General features: G+C 44.8%; 1 protein-coding gene across 2 annotated transcripts in view; it reads right to left on the reverse strand.

Annotated features, from left to right (window-relative positions):
* Window positions 1–1,042: 1,042 nt before the first annotated feature.
* PPP2R2B (protein phosphatase 2 regulatory subunit Bbeta) overlaps window positions 1,043–14,752 on the reverse strand; it is a 369,973-nt gene continuing 356,263 nt past the window's right edge. For both annotated transcript variants that reach the window (XM_045551136.1, XM_045551137.1), the window contains 3 exons: window positions 4,542–4,711; window positions 4,149–4,240; window positions 1,043–1,765 (listed from right to left, as the gene is read on the reverse strand). In XM_045551136.1, coding sequence (XP_045407092.1) covers window positions 1,486–1,765; window positions 4,149–4,240; window positions 4,542–4,711 — 542 coding nt within the window. In that variant the 3' untranslated portion in view covers window positions 1,043–1,485. The remainder of the gene's footprint in view (window positions 1,766–4,148; window positions 4,241–4,541; window positions 4,712–14,752) is intronic.

The following is a 14,752-nucleotide window of genomic DNA, read 5'->3' on the forward strand; positions in this document are numbered from 1 at the left end:
TTCTCTTTCAATGGAAAACTCTCATCTCAGGCTGTTTCCCCTTCACTAAATGGAAGTTAGGAGAAAGGAGTCATCCAGACAGATACGGAGACATTAAGCCAGACCCGGCTTTCTGGGCACTGCCTGCCCACCCTCTGAACGTCCTCTCTGAATTTATAAATCCTTTGCATTCATGGAGTGCCCTTCCCAGAGGTGTGCCACGGGAAACCTCCTAGAGGTGGCTCTCCACACGTTACAAGTCTGAATCCTCAACTGGGGAAAAGGATGAACCAGCCTCCCCAGTTTGAAGTGAACGTCACTCACTCTGATGCCGGTTTCTTTCATTTTTGTAGGAAGACAGCCCTGTGGTCTAGTTTTCCAGATGGGGTGAGTTTGGGGTGGGTTAGGAGTGCTTGATTAGACTTTACAAATCAGCATTTTTTATTGGCCATTTTTGTTCTAGGTATCATGGTGACTGATGAATTGCGTCTGATTGCCAGGAGGAGGGGAGGGAGTTACTCAGGAGACACCCCCAGAAAGAACAGACCAGCCTTTCTCAGGGGGCCTGGGGTGGTGCCAGGGCTTCCAACTCACTGCTTCGTGTAGAATACCAGATAATTACTTGGCCTTTAGAAGTCAATAGAATAAAGAAGCTGGAAAAGGTTGAAGAGAAAAAGCCAATGAACGTGTGAGTAGAGGAATCTATGGGGCCCTTTAAAAGGACTAGAAGCAAGAGTCACAGAGCAGCAGATGGGATCTGGCCCCGTGTGGCCTTGCCAAGCTACCTCTGAGCAGTGCTGTGTAGAAAGTACTCTCTCTGTGTCTTCTGAAGCATTCGTGGACCTTCCTAGCCAAATTCTTGGGCTGTTTCTATGGAGCTTACCAAAAGAGAGTCTAGCAGGGTTGATGTGCCCTTCCCTTGTCATTCTGCCTCCTCTTCTCAGCTTCATGAAACAAATCTCCGGTTTAAATGAAATTGTTGAAAAGAAAATGGAAACTAAAAATGGTGGAGGGGCAGGAAGATACTTAGTTCTGATTTTTCACAAAACAAGAAGAATTTCTCTAAGAGTGAACGGTGTTTATTTTTTGTTGAGTTTTTTTCAATCAAATGGAATTCCTTAATTTAAAAAAAAAACGTATTTCTTTTCTCCTTAAATACTACAGACAACCTCATTTTATCGCAGCAGACACCTAGGAACAAAACACTGGACCCACCAGAGAAAACTGGGCAATAAAAGCATCAGAAATTCAAGTCACCTATGGAAGAATTACTGTTAGCTGGCAGCTCTCAATTCTAAACAGAAGTGTTCCCCAACCTATTGGATTGGACAAAAGTTTCTTAGAACTGGGGAACTGGGAAAGTTGGACTCCTTTTAATCCTATTCCAATTGTTTTTCTGCATAGGGAAATTAAAGTCAATGCATCAAATGAAGACCCAAAGAAACATTTAAAAACTTGTTTGACTAGTATTCAGTATGTGAGATTATTAAGTAATAACTTGTCCACCTAGTTAACCTTGTCCTGGAATATATATAGGTTATTTGTAGCCGCCACTGCTATAATATTTTCTGAAGGATGCCAAGCTGTATGCAAGATCTTTTTGCTAAAGTCCAGGCTGTCGACACTGATCTCGTCTTTTCTCCGCTTGCCCCCCACGCACACTTTTCGGGGTTTGAGGATAGCCCGGGGTTTGCTGTTTTCCCTCGAGGCCTCCAGGGTCACATCACGCTTGGTGTTTCGGTCAAACATCCTGAAGAAGTTATTGTAGGAGCCCGTCATGATGACACTGCAAGGCAGAGAGGAAAGAGAGAGTGAGTGTTTTGGAGACAGGCAGTAACATACCCCAATCGTGTGTTTCTGGAGCAAATGACACCATACTGTGGCCAGCTAATGGTACCATAAGTTTTATTAAAAACAATAAGCAAAAAACCAAAACAGGCTCTTCAGTGCGATTGTTGACTTCCTCTTGAATTACTAAGAGCAACAAGCTCTGTGGCTGGGCTTGGGAGTGAAAGCTGATGATAATTCTCCTTGTTACTTACTTTTGCTTGATAGATTCCTTTTGGTTCCTTGGCTCGGTAAATGAGTCCAGTGGTATTTGTGATCCCCAGCCTTCCTTCCCTCCCTTCATTGATTTGACTAGAATGAGGTTGTGAAAGTAGGAACACATTTTAAAACAGTCGTTAAGTAGTTAAGGCATGGCTGCCTGGGGACCTCGAAGGTTTCATGGCATCAGGGCGGTGGGAGAAATGCTGGTAGTACAGTGTGCTGACCTGGGGCATGTCCTATCCCCTTCCGAGAACCAGCTCTGAATTCAGCCTTTCCAGAAAACTTATCTACAGAATGGATGTCCTCATGGTCTTACCCAGGAAGAGAGTAAGCAAATTCAAATTTTAAAAGGATTCGGGATGGTGAAATAAAAAGATCTGGTAGTAAACAGACAGATGATATCTACATTTTTACTGGAGTTATCCATTCTCAGGGGTCTCTTCAATTGATTGGGAGAGTAGTGAATGCCTAATGCCTTCTAGGAGAAAGGTACTGACTCTTTAATGGGGACATTTCAGACATGGTGACAGGCTGAGGGGGAGAGGGACAGCCCTTGAGTGAGGGGTTCTGCAGGTGCTGAGGGCTTTACCTCCACAGTCTCATTTCGACTTCTATTATCCCATAAAAGGGATTTGCAGAGGAGAAGTAAGTCATTTGCAGTGTCACATCGCTAGTAAGGGGCAAAGCCTGGCCTCGAACCCCATGTGCCTGACTTCTAGGCATAAGCACTGGGGCCACTTGGCCTCACTGCTTCTAGGCATTGATGTTCACTTCCCCCATCCTGACCCCACTGATTTGTAACAAGTTAGAAAAAGTCTTTTCTTGGAAAAAAATTTCAACCTCATCTAAACCAAAGACAACAGTTCCCCGCTGTGATGTTATGGAAAGAATGTTAATCTTAGGATTCAAACTCAAAACTTCTGTCTCTACTACTTACTACTTTATGAGGTTAGGCAGGTTACTTTCCCTCATTAAGCCTCAGTTTCCTCAGCTGTAAAATGAGGATGATGACAACAACCTTGTCAGATGGTAGTTGGGATTAAATAAAATGTGTGTGAAGGTGCCTGGTACATGGTAGGTGCCTAAGAAGTATGGCTTTTGAATCTAGGCTAAGATAGAGGGAAATCAGAGTAATATGTAAATGATAATATCTACCGCTCATAAACAATAAATTACATCTATAAATAAAACAATGATAGGGCTGACTTCTTTTCCCCTTGGGGAATTTTGTTCCTATGTCACAGGTGATTTCCTGTCTGTCCTGTACCAACCAGACAGTGTGACTTGGGTCCTCTGCCACTTGGTAACTCTTTCCAGGGCCACTAAGGTGAGGATTCATTTTGGGTCAGGTGGCAAAGAAAGCCAAAAAACAGGCAGAGAGAGAGAGAGAGAGAGAGAGGCAGCTCGTGCTCACTGAAAGCTTGAATCTGAGTGTTCTGCCGTAACAGAGTGGCCCTGCTTCCAAACACCATTATTGGTGCCACCTTCATCAAGGGACAAAACCGGCCCCTGGTAGCCTGCATTTAGTTCTCATGGAATTCAGAGAATCATTCATCTGTATTTGTCAAACGGAAAATGAACTATTGGGAGGTAATATGAAGTACTGTTGAAATCAAAGGCCTTAAAATAGTAATAAATCACTTCGAGGGAATGTGATAAATGAGGTCAACTAGAATTCAGCTAATGAACCGCCAGGGCCTTTGGCCAGGTCTACACTGACAGCTTCAAGGGAAAACTTCTGACCTGGAAAGAACACTTTGCAGTAATCTGAACTGTTCAGGCTGGAATTTGCTGGTAGATTATTATCGATCTTCATGTAGGCATGTTGACCTAGCCCTGGGGCTGTCTTGTGTGTGTGAAAGGTAAGACTTTCTCACTGACATCCAATTGTCACCTGTGCTAGTCCCGAAACAGGACGCAAGGCTCTCACCACATCCTTCCCTTATTCCCACACCTGACCTCAAGGGTCATTAGCGACCCACACAATGCATCCTGGCCCGGCCTTGGGGCCCAATTTTGACCTCCCTTTGGCTGTACCCCACTTAGGATAAATTGCCCAAAGCCTCCTCAAGGCAAGTGCCCTCCTTTGGAAGGTTCCTCAGCCACAGAGCCTTTCTTACCTGTCTGACCCATTCCACACACACTCGAATTTATCAAAAATGCAGTCATTTTCATAGAGGGAGCACAACTTGCTGCGGAGGTAGTCATGAACCTGCAGAGGAAGCACATCAAGAAGGTCAGATACTATTTTAGACGGTAATTTTTTCTGCAAACATCTCGTCTTGTGCTGTAAGCTTTAATTCTTTTGTACATCCATGTCTCGAATCAGGTGTGCATCTGAGTCCAGGTTTGGCCATTTCTAGCTGTGGGACACTAGGATGGGTGGGTGAGCTGCCATGTGGCTGGTGTGGATTACACACACTGGCTTGTATAGACAGTGGCAGATAGTAGGGCTCAGTAAGTGGTAGATTCCCATTTTCTAAGTCGGTTTGCTCATAGGTGGGGTTCTGTACCTGGTAAGTTTCAATGGGGCGGTTTTCCATGTTGAGGTCCCACACTTTAACGGTCAGATAGTCTCTGGTCATGATATACCTCCCGCTGTGGCTGAACTTCACATCCGAAATCGAAGAGATAATTTCAGAGAAAAACGATCTGTTGCTTGGATCTTCCGGCTCTTCAAAAACTGCAGAACAAAAGCAAAACAAAATGAATTTAGCACGTCCTTATCAACCGACGCTAACATGTTTGGACCAGCTAGGAAGCTAAGAGTCTAACTAAGTAGGGCTGGTGTCTTCAGACTATAATAAGTAAGCTGCTAACAGACAACTGGCAGCTCCCTGGCGGCAGAAAAAGCTGTCACTGGTGTCTGTGGTTTACTTCTCACAGAAGAACAGACATGGAACCTGTCTCATCTATACATCTGGCGCTGATCTATGTATCTGCTGCACAACTCCCCTGGTCTTTAGGTGTCACTGCACATACCAAAACCTGGAGTCATCTTAGGTATGTAAAAAAATTTTCTTTACATCTTTATTGAGATATAATTCACATGCCAGAAAATATATTCACTTAAAGTGTACAATTCAGTGGTTTTTAGTATAATCACATAGTCATGCAATCACAATCTAAATTTAGAACATTTTTATCACCCTGCACTCTAAAAAAAAAAAAAACTCCATACTCATTAGCAGTTGCTCCCTCTTCCCCTTCCTGCAGCCCTGTAAACACTAATCTGCTTTCTGGTTGTTATTCTTGAAATTTCACATAGATGAAATCATATGACACGTGGTCATTCATTTGTGACTGGCTTCTTTCACTTAGAATATTTTCAAGGTTCATACATAGTGTAGCATGTATCACTGCTTCATTCTTTTTATGGCTGGATAATATTCCATTGTGTGAATACAACACATTTTGTTTAGTCATTCATCAGTTGTTGAACATGTGCATTGTTTCCACTTTTTAGCTGCTATGAAAACTGTTGCTATGATTATGCACGTACACTTTTTTTTTTTTTTTGAGACAGTCTTACTCTGTTGCCCGGGCCACAGTGCTGTGGCATCAGCCTAGCTCACAGCAACCTCAAACTCCTGGGCTCAAGCGATCCTCCTGCCTCAGCCTCTCCCGAGTAGCTGGGACTGTAGTAGAGACACGGTCTCACTCTTGGTCAGGCTGGTCTTGAACTCCTGATCTCAAGCCTCAAGCAATCCTCTTGCCTCAGGCTCCCAGAGTGCTAGGATTATAGACACGAGCCACCACCTGTGTGTACGAGTTTTTGCATGGACATATGTTTTCATGTCTCTTGGATCATGGTGTTTAATAGTGAGGCTTTGCTGTCAGACTGTCACCTACTTGTGTGATCTTGGGCAAGGTGCTTCTCTGTGCCTCAGGTTCTCTTCTATGTAAACTGTGGCTCCAGTGTCTTTTATGTACATTGTCTGTTTGCTCTGATATCCAGGCTCTTACCTTTCTCAATAGCTTCAGCTGATTTCCACTTACAGGAGAAAAGACCTCGTTCCTTACTATGCTATCAAAGCCCATCATAAACTGCCTCTGACACTTCTTTCTACCTTGATTTTAAATTTGTATATAGAATGTATCTTGATGTATCCCATGCCTAGGCATTGCCTGATTCCTCCTTCTTTTGATTCGTACACCGCATCTACTACATATTATTTCACCCCAAATGATCTTTTCTTGTCTCTGAAGCCCTATCATACTTGGTCTGGCCATTTATTATTTGCTCAGGTACTCTCTTACTATGAAACTACCATTTCTCACATTGTTATTTAACAATTCACGAGTTTGTCTTATCTCTTCAACTAGGACATGAACTTCTTGGGGGCAGGATTTTGGTTTTACTTATCTTTGTACTCAGTCTTACACACAAATGTTTAATAAATGTGTTGCTTGATTGGAACCAAAGCCAGATAAATTAATGAATTCTTTGCCTTCTGGGGGCTTAGCATGTACAGTATTAGGCTGAACTATATGCATTTGTAGATATTTAATTATTTCTGATCCACAAAAATGGCAATTGCATATGGTTCAACCTAATAAGGGTTTATATCACAATTTGAGGCTGAAGCAGACACTGGCCTGCAGGTTAATTCATGCTCCAAGACCTCCTCTTTCCTGCCTGCTTAATACACTTGTATGGTCAGTAATACATTCCATGTAGAAAGCCTAAGTACCTAATAAATTCTTTCAAACCTTGCTGAATTAAACCACGAGCCAAACCAAAATGTTAATTTTCACAAAACCATTAAAGAGAACAGCAACAAAACCTTGATCAATCAGAATTGAACTTGAGAATTGAAAAAGCCACTGAAACAGAAAAACATGGCTCATTCCAGCCTCTGACCCAGTGTCTCAGTCTGTGCCCTAATCCCTTGGGCTTCAATTAAGCATTAGTGAAGGCCCTGGGCTTCTGATTGGTATCCTCAGAGTTGAGAACTAGAAGTGAAAAAAACAATTTCACATTAGTTTCAGCTCACAGCAATCTCATCCGTGCTGGGAACTTGGAAACTCCTAAGTCAGAGAGACGAGTTGGAGCCCCCAAGCCTTGGTCACCTGCAGAGACAGCCTGAGGCAGGAAGGGGGAGGGGGAAGAGCTCAGCACATTGTGCTCCCGAGTCAGTTACTAGCAATTGACGTTTTACTTCCTACTCTAGCTTTGGTTTCCCTAGCTGCAAAATGGGGATGCACATTGCTTGGCACACAGCAGGACCTCAATAAATTGCCAGTTGCGACTTTTATCATCAGCATGTGCTGCTTCTGTGTGGGCCAATCATATTTTATTCATCAAGACTCTCAAGAATTGGGGCCCGAGGAGTACAGTGCCTGTAGGGTATTTAAAAGACATAAAGAATGTTTACAAAGAGACCCTTTCAATGTTTTTCTCTTTTTTTTTTTTTTTTGAGACAGAGTCTCACTCTGTTGCCCAGGCTAGAGTGAGTGCCGTGGCGTCAGCCTAGCTCACCGCAACCTCAAACTCCTGGGCTTAAGCGATCCTCCTGCCTCAGCCTCCCAAGTAGCTGGGACTATACTGTGCCACCATGCCCGGCTAATTTTTTTCTCTATATATTTTTAGCTGTCCAGATCATTTCTTTCAATTTTTTTTTTTTTAGTAGAGACAGGGGTCTCGCTCTTGCTCAGGCTGGTCTCAAACTCTTGACCTTGAGCGATCCACCTGCCTTAGCCTCCCAGAGTGCTAGGATTACAGGCGTGAGCCACCGCGCCCAGCCAATGGTTTTCTCTTTTAGCTCCAACTTATTTATTTTTAAATCTTTAAATTGACAAATAAAAATTGTGTATATTTATGGTGCCTTTCAATGTTATACCTAGGAATCTGTTCTGTAAATACTTGACATAGCAGGAGGCCAGTGTAGCAACACTGGAAAGCCTCAAAATGACACCCTCACAAGATGGATGTGAGATGATGAGGACAATTCTTTAATCAACCCACCTCTAATTATTTGTGGAGTACCTGCTTTTTAGGCAGGACACAGAGGGCAGGATGCAGATAACACACCAGCAGAGCACTTTACAGTTCATGACATGTCTATGCGTGTTCAAGTCTTAGTATCAACTCCAGGAATTATTTTCATTCATTCAGCAACATTTAATAGTATTAATAATTACTAGAGATGGAAAGCTTATAATATTCTAGGTCCTGTGCTTTACAAGTTTTATCTCATTGAATCCTTAAAACAGCTTATGAAGTGGTTCATATAAAACAAGGTATCATATTTTATATGAACTAGTTCATATATTGTGGTGTGGAAAACTACGGCACAGAGAGGTTTTGTGACCTGTCCAGGGACACACAGCTAGACTGAGGTAGAGCTGCATTTTGAACTCAAGTCTGTGCTTTGTTCTTAATCGTGATGCAATTCTACCTTGTACCATGTACAAGGCCTTGCTGAACATTATCAGTTAAATGTCATATGTGCACACACATGTACAACACATTACCTAGAGCATATAAATACAAAGTATTTGTGGGATGGACACATGCCAGGCCCTGTACCAAATGCCAAGACACAAAAATGAGCAAGTCAGATCCAGTCCTATTCTTAGGAAGCTCACAGGACAGGGGAAAAGACAAACATTTAAACAATCATAAATGTAGTTCCAGTTGCATATAAGTGAGATTTTTGCTGTTATTAGAGGGGATAAAGGTGCTAGGGAACTGGCTAGTGGCCTGTAAATGGAACGTCAGTGTGTGTTCCATGAAATTTGTTTCTCATACCCCCTCCAATGTCTGAGATGCTTAAAATTTGCTCAATATGGGGTACAACAGTATCTGGTGCCTGAGTGATAGAACTTGAGACAAATCAGAACTGACGTTTCTCCTGTAGACCCTTGGCTTGGCATTAGAGATCCTGCTCACCTGCAAGGTTTCCAAGTAGCTACCAAAAAATAAAGGCATCAAAAGAATAAAGGAAGAGAACTATGGGGGGAGGCAAGCAGAGCTTTGCTCCCTTTGTGAGGAAGCAGTCTTGGTGAGGTCTGATGGGACAGGTCAAGTTTGCCAACAGGAGGGTTTGTTTTGGAGATGCCAATAACTTTTGCTACCATCTCTTGGTCCTCAAACTTTGTATACATTATCTAATTTAATGCTCAAACTTAGGAAGAAGGCACTGTTCACATTTATAGATAAGGAGACAGACCAAGAGAGCTTTAGTCAGCTGCCTGACCATCTGTCTGCCTGTGACCCTGCCTCCACAGCTGGGCCTGGCCTTGCTTTGTCAATATCATTTCTCTGATCGTGCAAACGATCAAGTCAAGTGGGACCCCTCATGTTCTAGATATACTCGTGCATTCCCACTTCTGTGCCTCTGCTCCTCCTCACCTCTTCCTGTGCCCAGCATGGGATGCTGAAAAGAACATCAGACTGGGAGTCAGGGACGCTGGGCTGGAATCCAAGTTGGGCACCAATCCAGGCTGGCTCTTAATAATACCTATCATCTACTGAGCTCTTGTGCTGTGTGCTTTACATGTATTAACTCATTCAATATTTATATGTATTATTACTTTATGCTTTCCACAAATTAGTCTAATCAGTCAACTCAGCTGCAACTCACAGCTAGCAGGAGCAGGGCCAGCATTTGAACTCAGACTGCTTCCAAATGTTCTCAACCTCCATCCTACGGTGTCTCATTTGAATGACTCTGGGCACTTGTCAGCTCTCTGGGCCTGCTACCTGAAGGAGTAAGGGTTATCTACCTGGTCCTTTCTAGCTCTTAGATTATAAGATCTACGTCAATTTCTCTCTCCTAAACCCCATTACTGCACTTTCCAAAGTGACTTTAGCAGAATGCTCAACTTGTGAGATGTCAGGTGTTCCAGATTCTGAGGTCAAATAAGTTTGGGGAAACGCCTACCAAAGTTTGGGGGTCGACAATGCAATTAGCCTACTTTGGAGTATTACAGGATGTTTAGCAACTTACCTGGCCTCTACCCACTAATCTGCCCCGCCTCCACTCCCCTTTTCAGCCCAGTTGTGGCAACCAAAAAACATCTCTAGATGTTGCCAAATGTCCCCTGGGGGGCGTGATTGCCCCTGGTTGAGAACCACTGCTTCAATCCTACTTCAGAATTGTATTTGATCACACCTCTCTCCTTATTCCAGTTTATTTTTATTTGCAATTCACTTGCCCCTCAGTGTTTCTCTAGTACAGGGTTCCTCAGAATATACTTTGGGTTACAATGCTTATAGACAAAGCAACTGAACACTTCCTTTCAAATCCCACAGGCTAGCTTATGTGCCCTGTGCAGACAGTGTTTTGTATTATAGCAGGTACAGGTGTGAGTCTATCTCTGAGCTGTAGGTATCTTGTGTGAGCCCTCTGATAGGGCTCAGATGACTGGACAAATGAATAAGGACCCCAAATCCAGGGGAAGCCTTGAATTCACCAATAAGAAAGAGGAAAAGTTAGGAAGAAAACTGCAGACTTTAGAGACAACTAATGCTAAAGCTACATTCATTATAGCTGGGGCAAAAGCAGAAAGGAAGCCAGCAGTGAGCTGGGTCTTGCACTCTGGGGACAGGAAAAGAGAAAGATTAGGTAGAGCAGTGGACAAGGCCGTTTCTGGGTGTGGCTTCTTGCTGTTGACTTCATACCGGGCACTGCACAGGAACTTGTGCCCATGTTGAGGGGTCAGGAGGGGACCTGGAGGCCACCACAGCTGATCCTGGTGGTCTCCTCACGCTGTCCCATATGGTGTGGTGGCTGAGAGTGCAGATGGTTCCCAGCTCTGTTGCTTATAAGTTATGAAGCCTCGAATGAGCAGCTTGACTCCTTCCAAGCTTCATCCTCCTAATCTGTAAAATGGGGATAACAGCAGTACCCACCTTCTGGGGCCGTTGTAAGGAGGAATGAGCACTTTCATGTCATGCCCTTAGCAAAGTGCCTGTACCCAAAACAACAGGGAAGGCCGCAGTCATGCAGAAGTAGGTGCTGCTTAAGGCAAGCGTGGTGTGAAATGAGTCCAAAAGCCTAAAGTGTGTTTCCATTTGGGCCAGATGTTAAGAGGTACCAGTTGAGATACTGATCTCTGGGTCTGGGCTGACTGGGCCATAACATAGACGCACAAGAGCTCGTCTCCGGACTGTCCCTTGACATACGCCTTCCTTGATACAAGTGTCTCTCATCGCAGTGTCACCTGCACCCTGGCTGTGATGACTCGGACGGATGAGAGGGAGAGTAAGGGAAACAAGCCAGGGGGATGAGAAGGTCTGATCATGATGAAAAAGGAACAGACTCGGAATCATGCACGGGGTTTTCAGTTGCTCACTTCTGCTGACAATTCTTCTACAGCTGGCACGCTTTTGCGTTTGGAGACATGGTTGACAATTTCCCCATAATGGGGACACAACTGGCAATCTTCCTACAGAGTGAGGCAGATGGCAATTTTCCTTCAGAGATAGGCAGGCAACAGTTTTGCCCCTGGAGAGAAAAGGCTCTCCGATTGAGATGCAGCCAGTAATTTTTACTACACGGAAGACACATCCAATAATTTTGCCCGATGAGAGAAACGGCCAACAATTTTCCCACAGAGGGTAAGAACTCCCTCGGACTGACAATGCTGGCCTCCATCCAGCCGAGGACAGCGAGGGAAGTGGTTTAAGATTTAATTAGTGGCTACTGCGCTAACCCATGGGCCTAATGACACAGTCTCCAGACACGGACTGGAGACTGGGAATTTAGATCGTAGTAAGACTCAGATGGAGGATACTGAATTAGGAAACGAGGAAGCTCAGTTGCTTAACCTTTGTGATGTGCTTTTCATGTAGTCCTTTGTTCATTTCACAAGCAATGCTGTAGTAACGCGAAGCATACCATGATGCAGAATGAGAAGATAATCTAGAAGAAATTTTATTGGTCCCTAACCTCATGTCACGGTTTTCAAAATGTTTCCATATCTATTATACTTCCTTCAGGAGCATCATGTCTTTTAATGAAGAATCATTCAAAGTTAAGAAATAATGAGTCAAAGCCTTTTTTTTTTAGGCAGAAAATAACAGACGAAAAATTCATGGGGGGAGAAGTGATGAGCTAGTGGACTGGTGTGATCAGGAAAGGCTTCATAAAAAGCAGAGACTTCCATGATCAAGAAGCGCTGGAGAGATGAGAGGTTAGGAAATATCTCAGGCTTTGAGGGCCAGGTGGGCCCTGCTGGAACTGTTCAACCTACCTTTGCCGCACAGAAGTGGCACAGGCAGTGTGCAACCGACAGGTGACAGACATCTCACTAAGGCTCCGTATATGACACTAAAATTTCAATTGCATATAATTTTTATGTGTCATGAAATAGTTTTCTTTTGATTTCTTCAACCATTTAAAAAAAAGTAAAAACATGATTCTTTGCCCGAGTTGGCTACAGGCCAGAGTTTGCTCGTTGCTGATGCGGTTTTGGGGACAGGCAAGGCCTCCTAGGGTAGTCAGAGGCATCAGCAGGAGGAAATGGAAGTCAATGGGCTTTGGAGTCATCTATTAGGGCTAGAACCTGTGCTCCGTCATTGCCAGTGGGATTGTCTCTGCTGATTTTCCTTATGTCCTTAAGATTCAGCTTCATTATCTTTAAAATGCAGATATCAATACCTACTTTGCACGGATATAAGAGTCAAAAGAGATAAAGCAAATAAGACACCTAGCACAGTGTGTGGCACATGGTCAGTAGTCAACAAGTCTGAGTGTCACACACCATGTGCCCCGCAGTTATGGAGTACCTGGTGGGTGTAAGGCACTTGGAGAGGTGCTGGGGTTACAAGAGTGAGCAAGAGCAAGATAAATACAGTTCCTGTGCTCCTTCAACAAGGAGTGGCCCTACTTATTCATCATGGCTGGGGGCTCTTCTCACCTCTTAAAGGAAGAAAAGTTGCTTGTTCTCCTGCTGGTAGGCAGAATAATGCCACCTTCTCAAAGATGCCCATACCCTAATCCCTAGAAACTGGGAACATGTTATGTTACATGGCAAGGGGCAATTAAGGTTGCTAATCAACTGCCCTTAGGATGGGGAGACTGTGCTAGATTGTCTGGGTGGGCCCAATGTAACGGCCAGGGTCCCTACAAGTCAAACAGGGAGGCAGGAGGGTCAAGGTCTGAGTGACCCAGTATGAGAAAGACAAGACTGGTCATTGCTGGCTTTGAAGGTGGAAAGGGGCCACGAGCCAAGTGGGCAGGCAGCCTCTAGGGGCTGGAAAGGGCAAGAAATGATTCTCCCCTAGAGCCTGCAAAAAGGAGCACTGCCCTGCTGACACCTTGGCTTTAGCCCAGTGACACCCACCTCAGACTTCCAGAACTGTAAGATAATGAATTTGTGTTATTTTAAGCCATTAAGTTCACTACGTTTGTGGTCATTTGTTCTAGCAGCAATAGAAAACTAATATCCCATTCCCCTCATATTGTCAGCAAAAGGAGGGGACAGTTTGAGCTCTCCCTCAGCTCTGCAAAGCCACCCATGCGTCCCTGGGCCCCAGTGCCAGCTGCCTTGCAGCAGCTGCTCCCCTACAGCTGGCCAGGGCAGGCAGGCCCGAGGGGCTGCTTCTGGGTGTGCCAGGACAGGTTCACTGCTTCCACGGGAGCTGGTGAACCACCCCAGCTCAGCCACCCCTTCGTCCTGGCATTCCTCCTGCTGCTGCTATACCCACAGCCTGCCACAGTCCAGAGAAACCAGAACACAGCAGCTGCAAAGACAGAGCCAGCCAAACTGCTCAGGGACATCAGCGCTTAGCAGTGGAATATGCAACTACACGCAGTCCTGCCATGTGTAGGACAAATCATCCCAAAGCAATGCCACTTCCCTGCTCAGACACCTACAGCGACTTCCCCTTGCTGAGAGCCAACAGTCCCACCCCCTTGGCCTCGCACCCGAGGCCCTTGGTATGAGGCCCTAGGTCAGCGTTCCAGCATCACTCCCCACTTCTCTTCTGTTTACTCCACTGAGGTGACTGGTCTACCCATCACATGCACCAGGGTTGGAGAACTCCTGCCTCCTGGGGCCAGGCAGGCAGTGAAATAAGTGAAGCATGCACAGGTAGCAACAGGGAATGGCAGGGATTGTGGCAAACTAGAGTGTCTACACCCTATAAAGGGGGCACTTTCTACTCAGCTCTGGCTGAGTGCTGCCATGCACGGCCAGACTGTGTCATTTGTAAAGTCTACATTTTTTTTTGAGAAATCCTGATTTTTCTGTGCTAGCAACTAATTAAAGAAATTTGAGCGTGTGGTCAAACATAAGTCATCTGCAAGCTACGTGGGCCACAGTTTGTGAGCTCTGGTTTATGTCCTGGAATGATGACGGCAGATGTTGATGGAGCGGTTGGAACTTGATCCATGCTCATTCCCAACCCATCGCTGCTCCCCTGTTTCTCTGATCCCCTCCAGCCTTCGGGGATCACTGTTCTCTTTCTACAGAGCCTTCCTGGACCCCCTCAGCCCACTGCATCCTTTCTTCCTCCTTACCGGCTAATCTGGACACACTTTAAACTTCCTCCTATTTTTTAAAAATATGGATTTGTTCAGATTCACAAGGAGTTAAGAAATTCCACTTTGGGGAATGGGCCACACAGAAAGGAAACACCACTGATGATAATAATAGCACCTGTTTGTTAGCTGCCAAGCCCTGTACAGGTAAGAACTCTCTCTCTCTTTCACAGCTGAGGAAACAGGCTTGCAGAGACGGGGACCCGAAGGAGCATATGGTCCCTGAGCGG

This window comes from Lemur catta, chromosome 5, assembly GCF_020740605.2.
Source record: "Lemur catta isolate mLemCat1 chromosome 5, mLemCat1.pri, whole genome shotgun sequence".
NCBI lineage: Eukaryota > Metazoa > Chordata > Mammalia > Primates > Lemuridae > Lemur > Lemur catta.